General features: G+C 39.7%; 2 protein-coding genes across 3 annotated transcripts in view; both read left to right on the plus strand.

Moving 5' to 3' along the window:
* fcho2 (FCH and mu domain containing endocytic adaptor 2) overlaps positions 1-7119 on the plus strand; it is a 54653-nt gene extending 47534 nt beyond the window's left edge. The window contains exons 20-30 of one of the 2 annotated variants that reach the window (XM_030742226.1): positions 389-504; positions 600-723; positions 911-994; positions 1235-1294; positions 1803-1914; positions 4446-4601; positions 5358-5490; positions 6179-6378; positions 6472-6536; positions 6672-6836; positions 6915-7119. In XM_030742226.1, coding sequence (XP_030598086.1) covers positions 389-504; positions 600-723; positions 911-994; positions 1235-1294; positions 1803-1914; positions 4446-4601; positions 5358-5490; positions 6179-6378; positions 6472-6536; positions 6672-6836; positions 6915-6937 — 1238 coding nt within the window. In that variant the 3' untranslated portion in view covers positions 6938-7119. The remainder of the gene's footprint in view (positions 1-388; positions 505-599; positions 724-910; positions 995-1234; positions 1295-1802; positions 1915-4445; positions 4602-5357; positions 5491-6178; positions 6379-6471; positions 6537-6671; positions 6837-6914) is intronic. The other variant, XM_030742227.1, reaches the window with a different exon arrangement.
* Positions 7120-17793: 10674 nt separating this feature from the next.
* On the plus strand, positions 17794-19916 carry LOC115789800 (uncharacterized). The gene is made up of 2 exons (XM_030743322.1): positions 17794-18390; positions 19111-19916. Exons 1-2 carry the CDS (start codon positions 17846-17848, stop codon positions 19217-19219), a joined length of 654 nt encoding a protein of 217 aa, XP_030599182.1. The 5' UTR covers positions 17794-17845; the 3' UTR covers positions 19220-19916.
* The last annotated feature ends 5690 nt before the right edge of the window (positions 19917-25606 follow it).

The following is a 25606-nucleotide window of genomic DNA, read 5'->3' on the forward strand; positions in this document are numbered from 1 at the left end:
TATTTTCTTTCCATTTAACTGTATTATTTTTGTTATTTTTGGTGCATTTATTTTGTAATTAAGTGTGACAGGTACATGTATTTGCAAATGTCTATTTTCTTTTTCTTTTCTTTTCTTTTATGTAACTCACTGCTTGGTTTGCAATGTTTGTGTTTGGGTTCTTTTTTTTGTGCAGTTTATTTTGGAATGTCTTTTACTTGTTTTCCTGTTTTAAGTATTTAATTAATTAATTAATTTTTTTTTAATTTTTAAACAAGAAGTTGTGATGCATGAGCTTGCTGTATCTAACTGTATGAATTGCACCCCCATATAAACATGTTTTTTTACACCCAATTTCCATGCAGTCTAACTAGCACTGACCAGAACAAAAATGTGTTTTTGTGTGTAGTGCCAGTACCGAACCGACCTACAACCCCTCTGGCAGCTGGAGCCTTGGTGCCCCCTCCACGACCCTCCTCCAGACCCAAACTCCCTGCTGGAAAACTCATGGGAATCAATGAAATTGTACATTTATATTATTATCCATACATTGATGTTATTGCTGTTAAAACTATTTTCATATATTCTAACAGTAACCTGCTTGAATCCTTTTAACGCAGGTGCGGCCATTCAGTCCACCTAAAACATCTAGCCCTCCTCCGACTGCACCCCTCGCCCGGGCGGAGAGCTCTTCTTCTTTGTCCTCCAATGCCTCACTCAGTGCTGGCAACACCCCCACTGTTGGTAGGAGCATTTCCTCAGCATACACATATTTAAATGATCTTTCTTGTATTACTTTCTTTTATTTTATTCTCCTTTTCTTCAGCTCCTCACCAGTCTGTCACGTGCCTTTGTCTTTGCACTGCAATGTGCTGCCCGCTGTCCTCTCCCCCCACCCCTCACTTTCCAACATTCACACCTCTCCTTACAGGAGCTGGACACACCTTTGCTCTCCCCCTCTCCTCCCCAGAGCCTGAGCTGCTCTCCCTCTCTCCTTTCTTTCTACTAAACCAAAGTGAGTCTGCCCTTGTTTTCCTACCTCCTATCACTGTGGTTTTACTCCACATACATTTCACTGATTCCAAGACTGTCATCAACTTTATATGCATTTATAACAGCCTCAACAGCTTAAGGTTCACCTGCCATCGTCATCACACATTTGGGAACTGTGCTCTGCATCACTTCCTCATATTTCTTCTCTTTGGGTTTGTGTATCTCCTCTTTTCCCTCTTTATGCCTTTAATTTGGCATAAAGAGGATGATATGTTCATAGCGAAGCTGCCTACCTTTGAGAAGCGGTGTGAAACTCCAGCAGGTATGATTGAAGTTCATATTAGAGGGCTCTTAGCTAAAACTAACACCAGTCTGCTGAATGGGCCGGATGGATAGACAATCCCAACATCTTGCTTTGCAGTGGTTGCAGTTCTTTGTCTTGTTTGTGAGTTTTGTTTTGACATTTTAAGCGTGATTCTCACATTTGTCAGGATCAGCTCCTAACCTGATAAATATTTCTTTGTTAAAGTAATAAAGCGAGGAATGATTTGACTGCTGTCTAAGGTTGTTCTGACTGCCTAATAGTACTTCATTTTAACTAAAGCAACATAAACATCTAAAAAGAAATTGCACTTCCTTTTTTTTGAAAAATAACAGAATATACTGATTTGCAGTGTATGAGTGGCTGACCTCATGAAATGCAATAATTTTATAATGCACCTTTGCATGATCAAACCGTCCTAATTCTGATGTGAGCTTTGGACTGTTATGAAAGTCTGATCTGCAGCTGGGTCAACAGACCTCTAACTCTGCGCCTTTCTCGTTCTCAGGGACGTCTCGCGGTCCCAGCCCTGTGACCCTGGCATCCCAAGATGCTTTGCCCATCGCCGTGGCCTTCACAGAATCAGTTAATGCGTACTTCAAAGGAGCTGATCCCACTAAGTGAGTCTCACATGACCTCCTGCTGCTCCAAGGCCTGGACTTGGACCTGCGCTCACACAGACATTGTTTTCATTTGAAGTTGAAGAATAAGATGTTTATGTTGATGCTATGACTTATACAGTGCATAGTGTTTTACTGTGTGGTCCCTAGCCAAATGTGCAGTACACACTCCATAAGCCTCTGGACTTGCATTTTGCTGAGTGTTAGCTCCCGTTTGCTGTGCATGTGTGGAATGTTTTGCGTTAGTCTGACACCATTCTTTCAGAGTGGATAACCTCTGTGGAGCAGATTATAGTCTGGGGCAGAGAAAACATACAGCCTTTTATTGGTTAACTGCTGTTAAATTGCTGCTGTGCAGAAGGCTTATTTTTGCAGGGATTAGCAAATGGAACATTTCATTTGCAATGCATCAGCGATGGAGTGCAAGGTTGAGACCAACTGTGGGTCTTTACCACCACAACTTAGGCCAGACTTCTGCTGAAAGTAGACCCTTCTCACCCCTAAAATGGCTCTAGATTAGACTCTCGAAGCATACAATATTACTGTATATTGCAGACTGATAAAAGTCTGAAACACAAGTCTACAACAGGAATGTACTGTAAAGAGACAAATATTTATTACTGAGGTGAGCTGTGACATGTTTTTACACAAAAAGGTTTGCAAGCTTTTCATTCTTTTGTTAGCTCTTAGATCTTTAAAACGTGAATTACTGGTGCTAAAGTACGACCACTAATTAGACCAAATTTGTTATTTTTAGCTTTTTTTGATAAATGAATGTAGTTCCACCTTCTCAAAGGTCTATTCTTATATTGTATATTATTATATAGAACATTATGTAGAATTTGATTGTTGGATTACTGATTGGACAAAACAAGCATTTTGAAAATGACTCTTGGGGCTCTCAATGGTCGTAATGCTCATTTGGTGATTAATAGAATAATCCAAAAGACTAAGAGATGACTTTGTGATTGAAAATAGATTTTCCCTAAGGGAATCTGCAGAGTTTGAAATTCATTGTGATGCGTATGTAACAGAAAGCTAAAATAGTAATTGCCATGATGGTGTATTTTACTGCTGGTGGTTGTACGAATCATAGATACTGTGCAGTGGACAAAATGGTTTGAATAGTTCACAAAGAGTATAGCTAACTTTTTTTTAATAGCCATTTTATTTATTGAATTTTTTTCCAATATTACAAAAGGAAAGAAAAAAGGAAAGGGAGAAAAAACCAAAACAAAGAACAATGAAAAGATAATCTGCGGAACTCAACATATCGTAAATAGTGACCAAAGCAACATTTTAAATTGTTAATAACGTGAATAACTCCTGAATCTGACCCACAACAAAAGATATTGCGACTGTGTGAATTGAACTTGCAATCACATTGCTTTTGAAATGGTTGCTTCGAAGGCGGGGACCACTCACGTTCAGTTCCTGTCTTCAAAGCAGCAGCAATTGGCTGTTGGGAGTTGGTGCATCAAGACAGCAATAAGACAGTCACTCTCCTATCAGTCTGCTACCAATTTGCAGTTGAATGTGTTCAAGTTGGCAACTGCATGCAATCTGTTTGTGATAACACAGCAATTAACAGTGTGATAAATTAGTAAAAATCACAATTTGTTGTCATGCACAGAAATTCACGTTTAACAGAAATTCACATTAACTACTTACATTCAGTGTCCAGACAGAACCTCACAGATTTGAAACAGAAATTTCTTCACAAATACTGACATAATTCCTGCAGGACAGCAATTTTACTGCAGAATGACATGGGCCATTCTTGCAGCCTTGCTTTTAGAACCAGAATGCAACCAGTTGGCAACCAGTTCGGTCTAGTCCCCTAGTGCAAAGACACGTTGCACACAAGTTGCACTCATCGGTGCAGACTGACAACCACAATCACAGATTTTCTTAGTTGCAAGAGGTTGCTTTCCTATTTTAACTCTAGTGTGACTGAACAATAAACAGCCAATATTATTGATAAATTCTATTTTTAGCTAACCTTAATGGATGAACAGTTTAAATAAAAGCTACTTTCAGCTGCTCTATTGTCACAAGGGGCCACCACAGCAGGTGGCTCCACATGTTGCTCTTCCTTATGTAACCTCAAAGGTGACTGGATAAACATTTTAAAGAGCTGGGTTAAATTTGGAATATAAAATTGGGTAGATTATTTTTTAACAGAAATTATGGTTAGCATTTAAATTGTAAGCTAAGAGTACTAATTAAACTTTTTACTAAACCTAATGGATAAACATAAATTAGCTAGCTCAAATTATGAATACAGAATAAGAAGCTGAAAGGATTCAAAAAAAAAAAAAAGTGGACATATATACCCAGTAAGCTATCTGGGTATATTGGATGGAAAAGGTTAAGATACACTGTTGTCTGCCACCAGGAAGTGTTGGAAACACATATTGGCCCTATTTGGTTTTACATGAGACTGTTGTACTTTAGCCTGTAGCTTTGTGAAAATGTTTTAAAAAGTCTACTTGAAATTAACACGCTAAACCATTGGTGACACTCTGCAGGTGCATTGTGAAGATTACAGGAGACATGACATTGTCGTTTCCAATGGGCATCATCAAGGTGTTCACTACCAACCCCTCCCCAGCCATCCTCACCTTCAAGCTGAAGAACACCAGCAGGTTGGAGCAGATCCTACCCAACCAACAGCTATTATACAGGTGAGGTTTCCAGAAAAGGTGGTCAAGAAATAGTTTAAGTACAACCAGGTTACATTTTGCTTAGTAATTTGCTTAGTAATAAAAAATTTTAGCAGAGCTGTTGAGTCGATAACTTGTCAGTCATGGTTAAGTGAGAGAGGACTCTGGACTCGGTGATATGAGCAAGAATCACGGAAATGCAGTCTGCGTCAGTGAGAGGAAATTCAATTAGTAATCTGACATAAACCTAGCATTAAGCTGTCAGGGAAGTATTTTCCACCAGACATTAACAGCCAGGTTCTCAGCAGCCCATGTCTCTTCAAAAAGATGCCTTAAATGGCAAAGGATAAAATAAGAGTTCACCAACAGCTGCTTCATTCAACACTTTATTTATTCACTCTCTTATTACATGTCTCACCTCTTTAGTCTCAGGCAAAGGTTTTTAATTCAAGCTTTAATAAGGTAGTAAATTAGTTGGATCTATTTTAAAACTGCAGAGTGCCCTAAAAGTAATGAAGAACAACATCTTTTTCTGTTTATTTGAATATTTCCCGCTCTGGTTCCTCTCAGTTATCCCCAGACCACATGGCAGGACTAATTGACTCAAATGGAATTCATGATTTAGTAGCTGGTTGGATATAACAGGGTAATTTTTTCCAAGCTATTGGCGCTTTACACACAAAGCCAAGAAGAGCAATGAATAATTGAGCCTGTGATTATTACTTCTGTGTGTGTGCATGTGTATCCATCTTTCTGACTGTTTGCCTTTTTTTCTAGTGATCCTTCTCAAAGTGACTCAAGTTCCAAGGACTTCTGGTTCAACATGCAAGCACTGACGTCCTACCTCAGAAAAGCCTCGGAACAGAATCCTTCAGCTTCCTACTATAATGTAGACATCCTAAAATACCAGGTCAGTCAGTCAGAATTGAATAGAAATAGGAATGCTTTCTAAAATATATTTCCAGTAGGTTGACACTACGGGAAATATGTATTTTTTTGCATCTTTCTGAAAAATAAGTAAAAGGTTGTGTCGGCTTCCACAGTGAATGCTGGGACCCAAAGTTTACCAGCGGAGCATTGCATGATCACGAAGTCATCGGTGTTATCCACTGAACCTCTCTGTGTTTTTAACGATGTGGGGCTTGTGCTGGTGTATGTGCTACTGTAGTCCTAAAATACTGCATCCCAATACAAAGGACATTTTAAAAAACACTTCTTTAAACCGTTATTTAGGGTTGTGAGGTGGCTGGACATTTAGCATGAGATACACTCTGGACAGATCCGCTGTCCAACAAAAGGATAACACACAAAGATATATGGCCATTTACAGCCAATTTGGGAACTGTGGGAGAATGTTAGAGTATCGGGAGATAAAACAAAGGCATGCACAGGGAGAACATGCAAATAGAAAGTGCCCAGCTGATCAGCGGAACCCAGAACCTCTTTGCTGCGAGGCAACAGTGCTAACCACTGTCACCCCATTATAACAAAGGGGGTGGCTGTACCATCCCCTTTGTTATAATAGCTGTATGGCTACCTGTAAAGAAAAAAGTAGTATTGTGAAAAGATTGATACTTATCCTGTACTGCTGTGTTCAGGTGATGTCTGATGGGATCCATTCCACCCCCCTCAACCTGGCTGTATACTGGAAATGTACACCAAGTACAACGGACCTACGAATAGACTACCGCTATAACCCAGAGTCCATGGACTCCCCTGGTCCCCTCACCAACGTACAGATCTTAGTGCCTGTTGATGGAGGAGTCACCAGCATGCAGTCTCTGCCCAACTCCATATGGTGAGATGTAGTGTCTCTTGGCACTGTTAGCAGGAGGACAACACGGAATTATGATGGATGTTTCACTGTGTTATTTTTTAATTTAATTTTTAGGAATTCAGAGCAGAATAAGTGTCTATGGAAGCTGAGCGACATCTCAGAAAAATCTGAAAACGAAGGTAAGAAATACATATGTTATTTTTTTCATATTTACAAATGTGTTTAATATAAAAGTTGGTGCACAATCCCACAACGAGGAACAGAATCGGCTCACTTCCTGGTAAGTGAAGGTAATTGTTTGTGTTTGACCCCAGGTGCTGGGTCCCTGAGGGCCAAGTTTGAACTGTCAAATGGGCCATCACACCCCTCCACTCTGGCAGTGCAGTTTATGAACGAGGGGAGCACCCTGTCAGGAGTGGACATGGAGCTGCAGGGAGCCGGATACAGACTTTCTCTCAGCAAGAAGAGATTTGCCACAGGTGTGTAGAAAGCTTGATCTATGTATATGCGCCAGGTGCCACTATTTAGTAACTCAACAACATATTTTTTGTCTTCAGGGCGTTATATGGCAGATTGCTGAGGTGACCCCATCACTGTGGTTGTCAAGAAACCAAGAGCAAAACATGCCAACTCACTCGCAAGGCCTCCTGAACCTCTGGATAAGCTGTCACAGTTTGATTCAGGAAGCGAGACTCTCACTACAAAACAAAAACAGCACTGAGTATTGAACACTGTTAAAAAGAAATAAAAAAAAAAAAAAAAGAAAACTAAGATGAGATTTCAGGAAATGTGTAGATAAGTCTAATAATGCTTTTCGATCAAATCCTTTTTTTTTTTTTTTTTCTTTTTTTTTTTTGTATAGTCAGAAACAGTTTATGGTTCTATGTTATATTTGAAATCATAAAAAAGAAAAAAAAGTGCACTAACAATCTTTCAGCTCTTTCCCCTCTTGTAAACAATTTCCAAGAACCTGTAAGGAATATAAAAAACAATTTCTCTCTCTCTCTGTCTGAACTGTAAATAATAATGCTGAATATTCTGCTCGACCACCTTTGACTCGGCTCACAAATCAGCTTTTTCAGTTGATTTTCTTTTCTTTTTTTTTTTTTTTAAACTGGTGCAATGAAGCAATGAAGGTAGAATCTGTCTTAAACAGTAGTCACAGACATGCAGCAGAGACTTGATCTTTAAAAAAAATATATATATTGCTTTCAGAAAATGCAAAAAAAAATAAATAAAAAATCTGACCTCAGTGCCTCCTCTTATACTGTGGAACAATAGGCAACCAATTTCTGTTAGTGTTCGGGGTTTTAAGCTGCATTTCTCTGTGGTGAAATCCATGGAGCTCTTTGAACAATCGTCCTTATTGGTGTCCTGTGATCAGTGTGCTCATTTTAAAATTGTGCATTTTAACTTGTAAACTCCCCTTTCAGGCATGCCTTTTTTTTTTTTTTTTTTTAAGCCTTTAATTGACTTGACTGTAAAATGTGTCAAAAGTCAGATGCTTTATATATTTAAAAAAAAAATCAAGGGACATTTCTCCAAATTTAACTTGCCGGCTTTTTCGAGAGCTGTCAGTGATTTATTTTTCTGTGTTTTAATAATGAAATGTGCCTGAATCTAACGTTTCCTTTTTGTATGCTACAGCACAGTCACTGAGAATAGCACCAACAATGTGCCATTTGTGGATATTTTTTTTCTATTCTTTTATTTGGATATCAAAGGGAAAATGTGTCCTCTTTTTAATGTGTCTTCCAGAAATGAATGATTATTGTTAGCCTCCTGTGATTGAGTTTAATCAGTGTACTCTTTTATAACTCTTTGGCCTTTGAAGCTCATCAGACGCCTCTCTTACTCTCACCATGCAGCAGATGATGTTAGTGAAAAGTAGCACCTTGAGGCCAAATTAATTATTATCATGATTGCCCAATACTGAGAAATCCAGTGATATTGTCAGACAGCACTGCCATTTGTCTTACATCAGTGGCCTGTCCTGCTTCTCAGCCGGAATATGCTGGGGAATGGTACAGTTCTTGTAGCTATGAACAACACAAGTAGGCATAGGAAATGGATGGATTTGTGGGAAGTGGCCACATTTGACTCTTAGTGCTTCATTCTTGTCTTTTACTAATGGAGGGCTAGTGTTGTAGAGGCTGTTTTACTTCTTAACTGAATATTTTGTCTTTTGTAGGTTTTTTTTACCCCCCCCCCCCCCCCCCCCCCCCCCCCCCCCCGTTGACCTCATTCTTAGCATGGTCCTGAAATTGGTTGATGTGTTGGAATGTGACATGTTTGGAGACATGATAAGTTGCCTGAAAGCTGTGATTGAAAATTGCTGAAACCTTTAAGGAGAGGAGTTTGATACACTGTGCATCATGTGGCCAACTGACCTCTCAGATACGACTGTGTCCTCAGTGCTGAGAAACAGGGCTCATTGTAATCTGTTTACAAGCAATTTAGACTCATAAAGATACTTAAATCAAGTGTTTCACTTGAAAATATTCCGAAGTAGATCATTTCTTTTATTTCAGACATCATATCTGGCCAGGGTGATTTATATAATCATTTTTTTAGTCTTTTACATGACTCTTAGCACCTGGTTTGAGCTTCAAGCCTTTAATATTACCTTCTTAAATGGATTAGGAAAACATTCATTTAAGTGTCTGTAGAAGTAAATTTTGTACCTGACTCTGAAATTTAATAAGCCAAATATTTTGAAGGCATTTGAAATGAGTTTACATAAAGTCCTGAAATTGTACATCACGTGTCACACTGTGTTCCCTCTGAATTAGTCTTATCATTAGTTTTGGTCAAAGAAGGCAAGTGCATTAAAAAATAGTATGCAGATTCTCTAATTGTATTCAGTGTTAGCAAGCTGGTTCTTGCTGTCCCTAAAAGACTTTCAAATTGAACCTACAAGGCTCCTTTTATGGTCACTTTCCATTCTTTTTCTTTATTTGTTGTATTAGAGTTTAAAAAGAGCAAGATTGTGTAAGTGATTCTCATACATTTTTACCAATATTTCTGCCACTTTTTGTCTCTATTTTATGATTTCTTATTGTGCCTGTATTAAATGTGTAATATATGAATATATACAAATATATGAAAATGACTACTTTAAGTGCATTCTGTGTGATTTCTTGGGCGATCATCATGATTATAGTCTTTTTGTGTTGTGTTTTGTCAAATTGACATGTTGGTGTGTTTGCGTGGCTCTAGGGTTTGGAATGCCAGGCATTTAGTTGGCATAGTTAGTTATTTTAAGTCTTTTAAAATTATTATTAATATCATAGAAGGTGTTTTGCCCCTCTGCAACCCCTACTCTCTTTGCAGAGGCAGTGAAATTTTTTAGGAGCTGCCTTGGTTAATTGCTGCTTTACTATACCTGATGAGGTGTGGATAGAGGCATGTCTGAGATTGGCTTTGGAGACTCACCACTACTTGCTTTTATGCTCACTGGGTTGCAATTGTTGTAGTGGCGCTTATCAAGTGATTTGAAATAAAACCCATATTTCTTAAAACTCTGGTGTCAGTCTCCACCAGCTTTTGAGCCAGGTCGTAACATAAATGGGGGCTCATCCGGGATGTGAACCCAGGACCTCCCTCACCCCACAGTATTTGTCAGGGGCAAGATATAAGAAATTCAGAGTAGGTATTACAATACGAAGGCATCACTTTTGTGACGACAGTTGGCTCACAGTCATGTAGACATCTTGGGTCTCAAAAAGCATGTCCATCAGTACCTCATGAGGCAGTGTGTGCTGTTGAATGTGACCAAAGGCCTGCAGAACATCTCCCGGGAGGAAATGCGGCATTTGGTGGTGTCCATGGGTAAGAGACTTAAAACAGTCGAGTATTAGAAATAAATTGCTAAATTAAAAATTATTTAGTTTGTCTAAGTATATACAATTATAATTTAATACTTTTGTTAAACCCCTTGAATTAAAGCAATCGACACTTCAATCACATTTTGCTTGTTTGATCTAAAACCTATCGTGGCAGTGTACAGATGCAAAATAAATAATAAAAAAAAGGGTATATATCTATTTAGGCATGTAAGTTTGACCATATTTACTTAAGAGATGATTACACTACAGCTTAATTGCTGTAGAATGTATCTCAAACTGTCATGGCTGGGTGCTGCAGGCGGGGCAGAGAGGACCTCAGAGCAGGACATGAAACGAGAGCTGAATAGTACTCAACGTTTATTGAAAATATCACAAAAACAAAACTGGACAGAGGCCAGCTACACGAAAACCAAACACTTGAAAAGAACTCGAAAACTCAAAACACTCAGCACAAACGTTTACCTAAACGTCAATAGACTTAGGACCCGACAAAGGACAAAGACAAGAGCAGGCAATAAATACACAAGGGTAATGAGGGGAGTAACAACAGGTGGGAAAACAGCTGACCATAATTACAGAGAGACAGGAGGAAGCAAAACTTGAACACAACACACAAGGAACATGACACTATCAAAATAAAACAGGAAGTGGAACAAACACAAAACACCCAACCTAACACGAAATCCAGAATAACATACAAACAAAAAGCCTAGCCACAACAAACTGAGGATCTAAAGAACAGCCAAGAGGCGAAAAATATAACAAAATGAAACTAAACAAAAAGGAACCCAAACCACAAAAGCATCACATTTTAAGACTCCGTCTATTCTCACAGTAATAAGCAAACCTTATGTGAACATTTTAGTTTGTGCTGAGACAGATGGGTGTGCTTTAAGTGAAATCTGAGCTCAGTATGAAGCCTGGAATATTTGAAAATCACATTGAATTGACTTGAACTGATAAATACAGTGCCTCAGGATAGAGGGAAAAATAGTCTTTGATTGAAATGGCCCTTGAAAGGCATCTGTCTGGCACTGCAAGATAAAAACCATAATCCATGTCAAAAAGTTTATATTAAAACTATCAGCATGTAAGAGGAGCATGAAACAAAGGTTCAGGACACAGTTATGGGCTTTAGTGCTTGCTTTGTGAAAATCTCATGCTGTGCTTTGCTTAGAAGGGTGCACACATGACTGTGTGTACACGCTCTGCACTACATCAACACCTTGTGCATGTTTACACACTCAGTCATTTCTTGTGTCTCTCCGCCTGAAGACATCCTCCTTGCTGTTTGAAATACAGCCTCTGAGCTGCCTTATTCACAGCCACACGTGTGAGCCATCAGTGTTGACTCTGCTTTCCCCTGTCCGCCTCGCTCAGACAGAGAGGAAAAGATCTTAGGGTCCCTTGTGTATGATGTTATTTTCTGAAAGGCCAAAGTGAGATATGTGATCTGAAATTGTATCCAAAAAGTGTATTGGTCCATATGTAGCCTCTTGCGTGCGGCCAGACAATGTATACAGTGTGAGAGGATCACTGGATCTGTGCGTGTGGGCTGTAACAGGTAGGAAGACTAATAATGTGCGTGGGAGAGCCAAAGAGAACAGCTTGATGTTTTGTGGGGGGAAAAAAACACTTATTTGCTTTCTTGTTGAGAGTTAAAGTTTGTAATACGGTGGTCACTACTTTCACATCTCGGTAAACTTGGAGCTACCAAGCAACAACCCCATGAAAAAGGAAGTGCCAAAAACTGTGGCTCCTGGCACATCCATTTGAGGCTGTCTCAATCTTCATATTTTTATTTATTTATTTTATTGACCTGTTTAAACTGTACTGAAGCTTAAAATTTGCATCTTTAAAGGCATGGCAGCTTTGAGTGAAAAGTGGCTGCCATCTTGTTCAGCATTTGGTTGTAGCTAATCTCTGTAAACAGATATGAATGGGTTACAGAGACTTTACCTGACACTTTCTGGTTTTTATTTGCAGTCCACTAGTAGCCCAAGTGTTACTGACAGTTTGAGCAGGCTTTGATTGCATGCAAGTACATGGTTTGTGTCCAGAGCAAAACAGGAACGATATTTGTCTAAAAGAAATTGAAATTTACATGTTTCTGTGTATGTGTGTATGTGTATACATAGGCATGTCTGTGTGTATACATATAGGCCAATATATGTATATTGGTTTGTTGTTTTACATGTCCAAAATAAAGTAAATCAATCAATCAAAAACCATCAGCTATACACACACATATATATAAAAGAATTCCCCACTTGCCCTGCGGGCGGTCGTTGTCCTTCTCCAAGCTTGGGCTCTCTACCAGAGGCCTGGGAGCTTGAGGGTCCTGCGCAGTGTCTTAGCTGTTTATAGGACTGCAGTCTTCTGGACAGAGACCTCAAATGTCATTCCTGAAATCTGCTGGAGCCATTCTCACAGTTTGGGGGTCACTTTCCACACTTACCACGAGGACCACTGTTACCTTCACCGTCCACATCCTTCACATGAATGGGTTAGTGCATCTTGGACCTGCTGTTATGTGCTGGATTCTCTCAGGGGCATCTCTACACAGCCTGCACCTGGGGCCCTGCCTTGTGTGGTATGGACCCCAGCGTCTATTGATCTTGTGCTTAGAGCTTGTTCCTGTGCTGCCAAAATTAATGCCTCTGCACTGTCTTTCAGTCCAGCTTTGTCCAACCATTGGTAGGATTTTTCAATATTAGCCAATTCTTCCCATGATTTATTCTCCTCTTCTTTGTTGGGTTTCTGCTGTCTGGGGTATGCACTAAGCACATGATTCTTTGTGGCCATCTTCTTGATGCAATCATGGATCTTTGTTGTTCCAACCATCCCACTCAGTAGTCCTTGTAAGTGGTGCACCCAAACTTTTGACTGGTCTACACACACTATATCATAGGATTGGAATATCATTCAGATATTCCAATCACTTCCATGGCCACACGTGTATAAAACCAAGCACCTAGGAATGCAGACTGCTTCTACAAACATTTGTGAAAGAATGGGTCGCTCTCAGGAGCTCAGTGAATTCCAGCGTGGTACCATGATAGGATGCCGCCTGTGCAACAAGTCTAGTTGTGAAATTTCCTCACTACTGAATATTACACAGTCAACTGTTAGTGGTATTATAACAAAGTGGAAGTCAATGGGAATGACAGCAACTCAGCCACAAAGTTGTAGGCCACATAAAATCACAGAGCGGGGTCATCAGATGCTGAGGCACATCGTAAACAGAGGTTGCCAGCTTTCTGCTGAGTCAGGTCTCTACAGACCTCCAACCTTCATGTGGCCTTCAGATTAGCTCAAGAACAGTGCGTAGAGAGCTTCATGGAATGGGTCTCCATGGCCAAGCAGCTGCATCCAAGCCTTACATCACCAAATACAATGCAAAGTGTTGGATGCGATGGTGTAAAACACACTGACACTGGACTCTAGAGCAGTGGAGACGTGTTCTCTGGAGTGATGAATCGCTTCTCCATCTGGCAATCTGATTGATGAGTCTGTGTTTGGTGGTTGCCAGCACAGCGGTACTTGTCTGACTGCATTGTGCCAAGTGTAAAGTTTGGTGGAGTGGGGGATTATGGTGTGTGGTTGTTTTTTAGGAGTTGGGTTCGGCTCCTTAGTTCCATTGAAAGCATGCCAAGACATTTTGGACAATTTCATGTTCCCAACTTTGTAGGAACAGTTTGGGGATGGCCCCTTCCTGTTCCAACATGACTGCCCACCAGTGCACAAAGCAAAGTCCATAAAGACATGGATGAGTGAGTTTGGTGTGGAAGAACTTGATTGACCTGCACAGAATCCTGACCTCAACCCAATAGAACACCTTTGGGATGAATTAGAGTGGAGACTGTGAGCCAGGCCTTCTCATCCAACATCAGTGTCTGACCTCACAAATGCAAAGAACTGTCAAAAATTCCCATAAACACCCCTAAACCTTGTGAAAAGCCTTCCCAGAAGAGCTGAAGCTGTTATACCTGCAAAGGGTGGGCCGATATCATTTTAAACCCTATGGATTAAGACTGGGATATCAGTCAAATTAATTTGTGTGTGAAGGCAGATGAGCAAATACTTTTGGCAATGCTTTTGGTGTTTATCTTTATTCATAAGCAGAGCTTGGAGAATGAAAATGTAAAGCCTGGATATGTGGTGGCTACACTGGAATCCCAGAAACTGTTGAATGTCAGCAGACTAGCTGATGGGTTCAAAGACTGACAGACTATCGACTCATTCACTTATAAAGTGATTAGCTTATTACACATTACGTTGTGCCTGTTGGTCCCTTGAGGACACTCCAGGCTCCTGTTGTAGTTAATATAACAAAATAACAGAAAAAAAAAAAGTCACCACCTGGATTTAACAAACAAGTTGTTCATTACTGATTAAAGTATTTTGGTTGGCAACAGGTTACTTAACCCTAACTGATGCAGTAAAAAAATTAGGTTACTGACTACCTGAATAAATTGAACGACCAGGTTTTTCCATCAATGGATTTTTTTCCCCTGATGGCATGGGAATATTCCAAGATGTCAGTATCAGGAATCAGTCGGTTCAAATTGTGAAACAGTGGTTCAGGGAGCATGAGACACAACCCGCACTTTCACACAAGGATTGACCATCACAAAGTTCAAACCTTAACTCTGCAGAGAATCTTTGGGGCATGCTGGAGAAGACTTTAGACTCTGGACTCACTAACCAGTCAGGGAATATACATTTTTCCCTAGCAACCATAGGTTGTATCTCTCGAGCAACATGTGGCTGATGTTACATGAGAAATCATACTTTCTCTTCCAGATATGATGACGTCTGGCTTAAGACAATAACCAAAATAGCAGCAGCGGAAATGCCAAACTGAAATGGGTAACATCATAGTGTAAATAAATTTATTCATTTCAAGAGCTGGATGGGAAGACTGATAGTATTGTCAATTGTATTTGACCAGCGCTGCTAAAGCTCTGTTGGCACCATATTATATTTGATTGTGAAAAGAAAAAGGAAGGAAAAGAAAGAACAGTGTATATTATGTATGGGATTATGTTCTAGGCTGTCTCTTGATCAGAAGAATTGGTCCTTCTGCGTCTGGTATCGGTTGCGAGAGACTTAACGTTGCATCAGCTCCGTGGAACAGTCAGGCCGCAGGGAGCATTAAGTCTTTGCTGTCCACCATCACAGTTGTGTTTGTCCAAAGGCCCACTGGAGCCATAGAGCTGAGTTATACTATCCTGAAAGTGAGACCCACATCAGTAACCTTTATGCACAATTTATAATTGATGTGCCTATTTGATCTCCCTCTTCACCACGAGAAAAACCATCTGAGTAAACAAGCATGGTGTAAGTTTACTACACCACTCTGCATTCCTTAACTTTCTCCTCGTGCTTGTACCAAAACCCAGCAGACCTTTAAGAATAACTCAAACCCTGAACATGTCATACTCACATGCAAGGGCACCTGTCATATTTTCCACTGAGCAAGCAGAACTCTGTTGACTCAAAGAACAGATCTGACTGGAAGCTAAAAGTAAAAAACTCAAACTTTTATCTGGCTAACAGTAACTGAACGTTACCTTTAGTCTGAATCTGTGAAGTTATAACAGGCATCTAATATCTCATAATCACAGGGATGCTTTCTCTGTTGACTGACAAACACAACCTGAATGTAAGTAGCTGGAAATAATCTAATCAAGCTTTCTTATTGGTTGATTACAGAATTCCAACTGACCAATTGTGAGTCCTTTCTTCCTTCTGCTTCTGTTGCACATTACAATGTTGAGTCATGCAAATTGTTAGGCCCAGGGGTCAGGAAAATGCAATGAACTGCACCAATTGTGTTTCTGCTACCTGGCGACTGCAAACACTAACAGAAATACAGCTGTCGCTTCACATGAGATTTTTCTTTATTGGTAGTAGAATTCAGACTCAGAGAGGAGATCTGCCCAGGAGCAGACTCCAGTGCCTTATTAGCCCTGGGGAAAGGGAGTGGACCCTTTCGTGCCATGTTCACAGAGGCACGTCACAGGCTATTTGTCATGGTACGCATGTGTGTCTAAGTGTGTGTATATGGGGGAGGGGACGACTGAGAAATGGTCACATCTCAATTCCTATGGCGGTTCTTTTGGTCCTTCTTTAGCGGCCTGGCATGATCGCAGCTGCTTTGCTTCTCTCTAAGATATTGATGATGATATTGGAGCATTTTCTAATTTGGGAATGAATTGACTCATTTAGTTTATATAGAACAATATCATAAATCATGCATTTCCCTCAGTGTGGGTAAGAAAACTGGTGGCTGGGTGGATGAGTGCTGCAAAATGTCACCTTGCCCTTTAACTGGGATGAAGGGGTAAGAAACCGTGGGACGAGTGATAGAGGAATCCACAGATTGCAACATGTATGAAAAATAAGGATCTTGGATTAAAAAAAAAAAAAAAAAAAAAAAGAAAACCTGAACAAACTTGAAGACTTAAATGTATTTTTAGGGGTGGTGTCACCTCATCTTATCCAAGTCACTGAACTGGACCTCTTGACTGTGTTTGAGATGTTGGTGCCTTTTGGAGAACACAATTCAGTGGCAGCATTTATTACCCCTTTTCCTTTTGTAATGTTGCCACTTTGTGACTATTTTGGTTTAAAAGTGACAGTCTAAATCCTGGAAAGATACGGTTTTGAAGGATGATGCCAAAGCTGAAGTGAAACGAAGCATAAGCCCCAGAGATCAATACACACCAGAGTGAGTCAACAGGACACACACACACACAGAGAACTTTCCTTCCTTCCAGAGAGGAAATGTTCACTCCATAAATATTTGGAGTTTGCTAATTAAAAGAATCTGCGCAGCTTAAATTCTGGGAGGTTCTTTAAACATTGCGCTCATATGGATCCTTTGTATCTGTCCCCTTGTTCTTTAGTGCCAAGTGAAATGAGCTGAGGCTATGGTAAACAGACAGACGCACATTCGAGGACACAGATACACACACAGGTTAGATTTAATCAGCTGTTGGCGTGGTGTGTTTGATAGTCAGTTGTTTCCCTCTGAAGACTCTTTGTTTTGCTTTGCCATCAGTGGCGCATTATCCTGCATTGTGACTGACAGGCTGGTTACACGCAATTCAGCGTCGATGTGATCCAGTGTAGGCAAATTCAGGCTGCCCTCTGGGTAAAAGGCAGACTGCTGTGAAATTCTACAGAAAAACATTTTTGCATGTTTTTCTTTCATTTTTTTTTTTTAGCTGTAGTGCACACAGATACGTAGGCTGCGTGTGATGTGCATTTTCACTTTCTGTGCTTAGCCTCATACTACAGCGTGATATGTCGTTAAGCCTTTCCACCACACATGCTAGACTTCAGCAATAGCCGTCTTTGACAAGTAATGCAGTTCAGCACAGCCAGGAGACGTGTGTGGCAGGATGGCTCATTTTCTATGCGGGAATCTCTCTTTTTGTTAATATGTTATGGTCTCTGATGACTGGTGTCAGTCCTCATATCTAACCAGTAAGGCCAACAGGATTTAAGTACAAGTTAATTTATAACACGTCCTCTATAAGAGTCTAAAGAGTTATTCAGTTTCCACCCAGGATAACTTGGTGTTCACTGTGAGAGACAACGTAGCCCAGTTTAAAGAAGTTTCTTTCAACATGGTGGGAAAATACCTTGCAATGAAGACCAAAAATGCTGGAAAATCCTGCACAACTGCTCCTGATGACCCCACTCCCAAAGCTGCATTTGCTCAAAGCCCTCCTCAGGCAAGTAATTTGTGGGAGAAGAAGAAGCCTGGGCAATGCCTGATGGCCACTGGAAGCATAGTAATGATGGTGGGTATCATCTACATCGCCTTGGATTGGTTCCTCCACCGTGACAATCCCGACTTGCTGTTGAAGCAAATGCTGGGCCTTTTCCAGGTCGCGGTCGGGCTTATTTTACTGTTCACTGGTTTCTTCTTGTATGAGAACATGAGGGATGATGGAAGCATCAACAAAAGTATGCTACACGCGTTCCGAGTTTCACCAATAATGCCAATTCCATCACTAATACCAGTGAATTTATCTGAAGAAGTGTGGCAGGCCAGTGAGTCCCAGCCTGACGGCCCTGCGAAAGATGCTGATGCAGCACTGCCTCCATATGATGCTGTGGATTATGCCAACAACGCAGGATTTGCGCAGCCAGGCTACGGAAGAAGCAGGTACAATATGCTGACACTAGAGTGAATAAAACCTACAGGGAAAGAGTGAATCTTAAATTTTAGAGCGTTAAAACTTGCAGCTTCTCACAGAGCTCATTAAAACAGACACCGTGTGCCAGAGTTCATTTCGTATTAGCCACAAGATCACTTTTCACTTGGCCTAAAGTGGTTTTGGCCGTCACTGCGCTCCCAGTCAATTATAGTGTAATTAAGGTCTGTCTGATAGTCGACACCTCAGTGTTGATTACTGTTGAAATTACTGAGCAATGTGCCACGTGAGTGCTGCTTATTGTAACTCTGAAAAAAGTAACAACATAATAGAATTTCTTAGCCTTTTCACAGAGTCAGCCAAGTACTGTGTGAGTGAAACTGAAATGATTAAACCCCAAATAGCCACTCATCTTATATATATATATAAATAACCATCCTCCTGTGGTACTGCATCCCATTTAAAGACATTTTCACAGCATGCATGAGCTTTTTAATGGAGAGGGAATTTTTATGCATATTTGCCCAATGTAATATTATAAAAGGTTATTAGAGGTCCTGTTGTCAAATAAAGGAATAGAAGGGAAAAGCTGCTCAACCTAAAGAAAGCACTGAAGTTGTTCTTTGAGCACGACCATTCGGACCTGTTAACATTTGTAAACTACTGCTTCACTTACTTTCAGCCTGCCTGAGATATGCTTTTCCCCTCTTTTTTTTTCTTTTTTCTCAAAGCCCACAGAAGACAGGAGATGAAAAAGGGACCAATGACGAGACCACCTGCTCAAATCCACCTGCATACAAAGACATCACCCCTTCCTCTGGCAAATGCAGCACTCTCTAAATATCTCCTGAAACTCATTAGGAGTGTCACATCTGCCTTTGATTTTTCCTTTTTTTTTCTTCTTGATAATCAATTAAAAGATGTCATGTTAAAGCGATTTATTTGAGCATGTCCTGCAACGTGAAGCTCCCAGTATCTGTGCTGTTTCACTCCTCAGCAAAACAAGTATAGCTGAGCTTGTGCCACGTGTGTTATCGTGGAGGCTTCACGTAATAATTATGTATGAAATCCTGAACTCCGCTAAGACGAGGCTCCCTGGAAGAAAACCTCATTAAGATCGAGATTTATGTCCAGGCCTCTGTCTGAGCGCTCGACGGTTTTGGAAACACAAGTTTATATTCAGCTTAGAACACACACACACATACCACTCATCCTGTGCGTGTTTCTCGGTGACTGCACAAAACACTGTACATGCCCAGTGAATGTTAGCAGAGGAAATGCAGACTCTTGCCTGACATAAACATGGGGATAGTTTACCAGAGAGCCTTTAGAAAAGTTCTGTTCTCTTCAGGCTCTTTGTTGGGGGTAAATTAATAACAAAAGAAGAAGAAGAAGAAAAGAAAACTTTACAACTATGTCACGAATTTTGTCACAATTCTCACATCTGTGTGTTGTTTAGAGAAACAGAATGATCACTTCAGAATGCAGCAGACACATCTGTGTCAAAATGGGATTTGTGTAAAATGTGATAAATGAATCAAAGCAAATAAATTGTTTTTCGTACTCCTCTAACTGCTAAATAAAAATAATTATAAAATATTAGGCTCTGGCGTCTTTCACGCTGTCCTGTGGGATCATTACACTGAAGGCAGCCGAAAAGTTTCCGTAAGAGTTCAGTGTCGCTTGTGTGCGGCATAAACACAAGAGTCACTGCACCACACGGGGGCAGAAAGGGTGAGGAAATCAATACACCTCCATTCACCGGGTTAGGTCACGTGTTTTATTTATTTATTTATTTATTTATTTATTTAACCACACGGGTAGCCTGCAGTATCCACCACTGCTGGTATTCTATAATATATAAAAATGTAAATAAAAGTTTGCCACTGCAATTTATTTAGTGAGCATAAATTCATACACTGCGCTGCTCTGTGCAGCTGTTGCCTTTATTTCAGTTTTATCTGTTTTTATTTTCTTGCATTTTTTTGCTTCTTTACACGTTAAAGCTGAAATGCGTCCTTTTTTTTGTGCACTACGGCAGACACGCAGCACTTCCAATGGTCATGTGATGAAAAGTTGCTTTATAATATCGCAGATGGGCGTAACGATCTTAGCTGATGTTCATCTCATTTGGACACGTTGATGATATAAAAATCAATAAATAAATGCATAAAGTAAAAAAAAATATCATTAAACAAAGTTTATGTAAATATGAAGCACAGAAGCAGATGTTACATTCACACCGACAGGTGATACATAGGAAAATATTTAAGTTCAGTTTAACGAATGAGTGTATTGATGATATCTATTGATTCGTGGCTTCATTCAATTATCTGCTTAATTGTGACTGATTTAGAAGACGTTTATGAACACTTATAAAAACCCCTTTAGATATTTCTCTCTATGGCCACTGTGTTTTCTATTCTGGCAGCGGCGAAAACTGAACTGAATTACATTTTTCTTTCTCGGCTCAGCTCGGGAAATGTGGACTTGATAAGTACAAATATAATTATTCCAACTCTTGCTAAACACCTCCTTACGTTTACATTCGGCTTTGCTCCAAAAAGCACGCATTACAGCAAACAGCTCCAAAAACTGTCTCAAAAATGAAAATTCATAGCAATTTAGGGAAAAAAAAAAAAAAAAAACCTCGAGACCTCCTTCAAACTTGTGCCGTTTGCCTGTGCAGCTCTGCAACCGCAGCGCAATATGACTTTCATTATTTTTACAGCACAGTAAAATGCGGGTGGCCGACAAGAGCCATTATTTCACCATTCTGGAGAATTGGAGACGATTTATGAAAGTATTACGGAACATGCTGAACGATAACAAGTCCGTAATAAAAAAAAAAAGAGGAGAAAAAAGTGGCAATATTTGCCAACAAAATCCCCCCACAATGACTTCTGATATGAGTTTTGAAGGTTATGAATGGGTTATTAGCAGTAATTTTGTGGTTAATAATAAGGCGAACCACTTTATTAATTCCAGCTGGAGATCTTTAAAAAAAAAAAAAAAAAAAAAAAAAAAAGGAAAGGAAAGCAGCAACAATCAATTATTTACAATCACGAGTAAAAAAACAAAAAAAAAAGCTGAAAATGTTTGGCAGCCTCCAAAATCTCCTAATATGTGATTATTTCTGTAACTTCTCTCCAAATTAAACCGCTGATTGCGTCAGTCTGTAATATGTAAAGCTCTCTCTGAAGACAACAGGTGCTTTTTTCCTTCGTTTTTATCTCTTCTGGACTGGACTAACTCTCCCGGTCAGTCAGAATTTCTTTCTTTTTTTTTTTTTTTTTCGGTCACGTGATGTTTTTCAGGCTGAGCGTGTATATTGAGCGGCCCCTAAAGTGGTCTGATTGTGCAGGCGGAGGCCCGAGCCGGAGGCCCTCTCACTTACATCACATTCGCTCCCAGCTAAACATTTGTGGACGGATTTGGAAAATGCATCTGAGATTTTTTTTACTTTTGAAATCAAAAAAATACCAAAGGTTCAGATAATCCCTGGGAATCATCATTAGACTAGAGTAATTAGCTCTGACCTTGTTCTGCATGCTGGCAGTGAGTGGACGGAGATATTGTGTTTGCATTGTTACAGCAGCATACTCCCATACGGCGCACGCTAATAAGAGTAATAATATTTTCTCTGTGTAGCTCACAAACAGCTGAAGTTGGTGTTCAGGCGGAAACTCTCTTATATCATTGAACCCACGAAAGAACTTTTATTTTGAATTATTAAAAGCTATAGCGCACATGACAGACTGTAGAAAAACGTACCTAAAATATTTAGAATCTGTTTTGTTTCAACACTTATTCAGACTGACTGTCTATGTTGGTTATGACTATAAAATGTAGGCTACATAAGATCTGCTAAAGTAAATACAGTCTTTTTAAATGATAAGTTATATGTGAGATTTAGAGAAGGGAGGAAGTCCCCCCCCACACACACACACACTCATATCAAAGAAACATGATATTTTTTGAAAAATATAATTTTTTTTCTTTTTAGACATTACATTTATTTTAACACACACAGATGCTTTTGTTTGCGTTTTTAAAACACAATTGATCATTTCAAATTCATGGATGCAGGTAAAATCTTCAAAATAATAACGCTAAGTAAGTAAGTAAATAAATAAATGAAACATTACAGTAATACTTCTGCTGGTGATGAGTTTTGGGAGCTTTTAATTCCTTATGGGAGGCTTTGACTTTCAGTCTGTTGAAAGATTTTGCTTTGTTTAAATGAATGGATCACCTTCTTATCAACAAAATACAGCAGAATAATCAAACCATCACATCAACAGCTATCAAGCTACTTTTTTAAACCCCCCACCCCCCAGTTCAGCTCCATCCAGCAAAACAGCTGAAATGAAAATTGTCACAGTGTAGCAGACACAACGAATGGGTTTGTGGGATGGAGGCTTTTAATCCCAGGAGGAGCGGGGTCTCTTACCCCCAGTCAATCTGAGGACTTTCTCTTTTTGTTCCACCCTGTAGCTAACAACGGAGCCGTGCTAGAGTTTTTCTCCTTATTCAGCTCTGTGTAACAGCACCACATCGTTCTTTTTAGGTTTTCAAACAGTTAAAATATCACAATATCTGTTTTTTATCTGCACAAACAGAACAAATATCTTGATATATGTACAAAATTTTATGTATTAAACACTCCCACTCTTCCACCTGATTTACTATAATCTTAAGGTTTAGAATTTAAAGTAATGTTTCAGCTACCCAGCACAGCACTGAGGGGGTTTTAGTCTCTGTGGATCATGAGTCCTAATTCACTTATTAACTATTTTCAGAATGTTTTGGTGGGTTTTATTTATTTGCAGAAATCTTTTAATTTTATATAATTTTACTTTCCATGACTCTTTTTGGCGTTCATTTATTTATTTATTGATGAATGCAAGCCCCAATTTAAAAGAAATTTGAAATTCGTAAAACTTTTACTCCTGAAGTAAATGAAAAAAAATGTTTTCTTGTATTTGAGTGGATCTGCCCTTTAAAATGTCATGCACACTCCCATACATATATAGTGTAGAACTGGCTGCATTCAAGCATATTTTTTTTTGTACTAAAATGGCACTAAAGTACACAAGCATTTGACAGATCATTTCTTGTTATTTTGACTGGAGTACAAGAGCTGGCAAACCTCATTCACATTTTCGTCTCAGAGTCCCTCGTGATTATTTTTAGCAGTTGAAAGTGGCTGTTTTCAAAATAAGTTCCTGACAGTATATCAAAAGATTTCCAGTGCCACAGTGGTGGGCTCACTCTGTGCCTGCTTTCATTTCACTCTGAGTTTATGTGTGTGTGTGTGTGTGTGTATGTGTAAGAGCCCGGGCCACTACGGGGCACGGAGACTGGGGGACAAATGGATTCCATGTTTGCAGGAAAAAAAAACACGCTGGAGGCGCAGGAAAACTTTTGTTGTTTATGAAGAACACGTGAAACCAATCAAATCTGAATTATCTTCCTGTTGTTCCAGCTCTCGTCGTTTGCAGTTTTTAGTTCGCTCGCCAGCAGTGTCACCACCCGGCGAGCAGATCTGTGTCTGTGCATGAAGTTTGCGGACGCACATGCAGTGAACTCACATGCACCCACAGAGACAGAGTGACTGCTTGACTGCTCAGGTCTGGCTGTTTTGTCACTTTCAGATCAAAAGCATGCTTTTGATGAAAACTACAAAGCTCCATTCAATTTTATCCTTTAGATACAGGAAGAAGAAACTTCTGTTTCGATACACACACACACACACACACACACACACACACACACACACACACACACACACACACACACACACACACACACACCCACACACACACACTTGCATGGGGATGAGCCTCAAGAGATCTGATAAACAGCCTGCCCACAGGAAATCATCTGCAGATCTCCTCAGCATAATAGCCCATTTTTTTGGCTTGCTCACTCTTGTATGGAGCTGGACTCAGAAACTCACAATCCCACTTCTAACCAACACCATATGAATGCACAAACAAGCTATACAGGTATGTCCAGTTATACTAGAGGCATGCTTACATATGCAAAGGCCAGTTAAAGTGCTTAAAAACCACACCCAGGACGCACACACACATGCACGCACACTTATTTTGATCCACTTTAATATTCAAGCTATTTTTATTGACTGCAAGCCACATGCTGCCACCCTCCCCCTGTGTGTTTAACCTTCTACCCCCTTCCTGTGTTTCTCTCTCTCACTCGTGAATAACTTTCCCATCAATTTTTTTTTTTTTTTTGGCCCAACTCCCTCTGTGACTTACCTCAGAGAGCAGGTGTTCAGCTCGTTGGGAGAGAGCACAACGAGGTCATCTGCTACATTACTGAAAATTGCCATGTATGTTAGAAGGGCAACCGCACTGGATGTGACTATTCTGAGTGCAATTACACGTGTCTTCTGTCGTTAGAGCGCAGGAGGACATCACATCATGCGGCGAAGAAAAAGAGTCCTGCGATTACATTTATAGACAGCATTTAATTTTGTATTTGATCAAATTTTGGCTTTAGCGCTCCTTATAAGATTTTTTTTTTTATTGCTTCCACAAGTCAGAGCTTTTAAAATGACATGATTGCATTAGTAATTATGATGCCAGATGTGGGATATTTTATAGTGGCCATCGCTGATAAATGCAGGCAGAAAAGTCCTGTGTGTTAAAATTGTGTGTGTTATATCACGCAACGGACTCTCAGGGATTTGTGTGAGAAGGAAAAGTCCAGTGTAGGTGCCAAAGGAACGTTTTCTTCTTTTTCCTCTGTTTCCAAATCCCCATATCCCTTTACAAGATAATAATGACTTTGGTTAGCTCTTTATTTAGTTGACATTACAGGTCCACTAGAGTCCTTTTAAAAAAATTATTTGGGGCATCTTTATCACGAGTTTACTCGTTTAATGTAGAATGAAGAGACAGAAGAAAACTGTGATATGTAGATTAACAGTTTATTATCCTATATTTTTGGATAATATGTAGAATGTAAATGTTGTTTCTCATAGTTCAATAATTTTAGCAATAAAAACAAAATTGATAAATGTTATGATTCAGTAAAGTGAATGGTGCATAAGGTCTCGGAGGCTGTCTTCCAGTTTGACTTTCACATTTTTCTTTCTCTTTATGTTTTGAATACTCTTTGTTTTTATGTTGGTGGCAATCTGCTCTGAAGAAGCTGTTACGATACATCAAAATACAACTCGCATGTTTGCTCAGATAC

This window comes from Archocentrus centrarchus, chromosome 12 (assembly GCF_007364275.1).
Source record: "Archocentrus centrarchus isolate MPI-CPG fArcCen1 chromosome 12, fArcCen1, whole genome shotgun sequence".
NCBI lineage: Eukaryota > Metazoa > Chordata > Actinopteri > Cichliformes > Cichlidae > Archocentrus > Archocentrus centrarchus.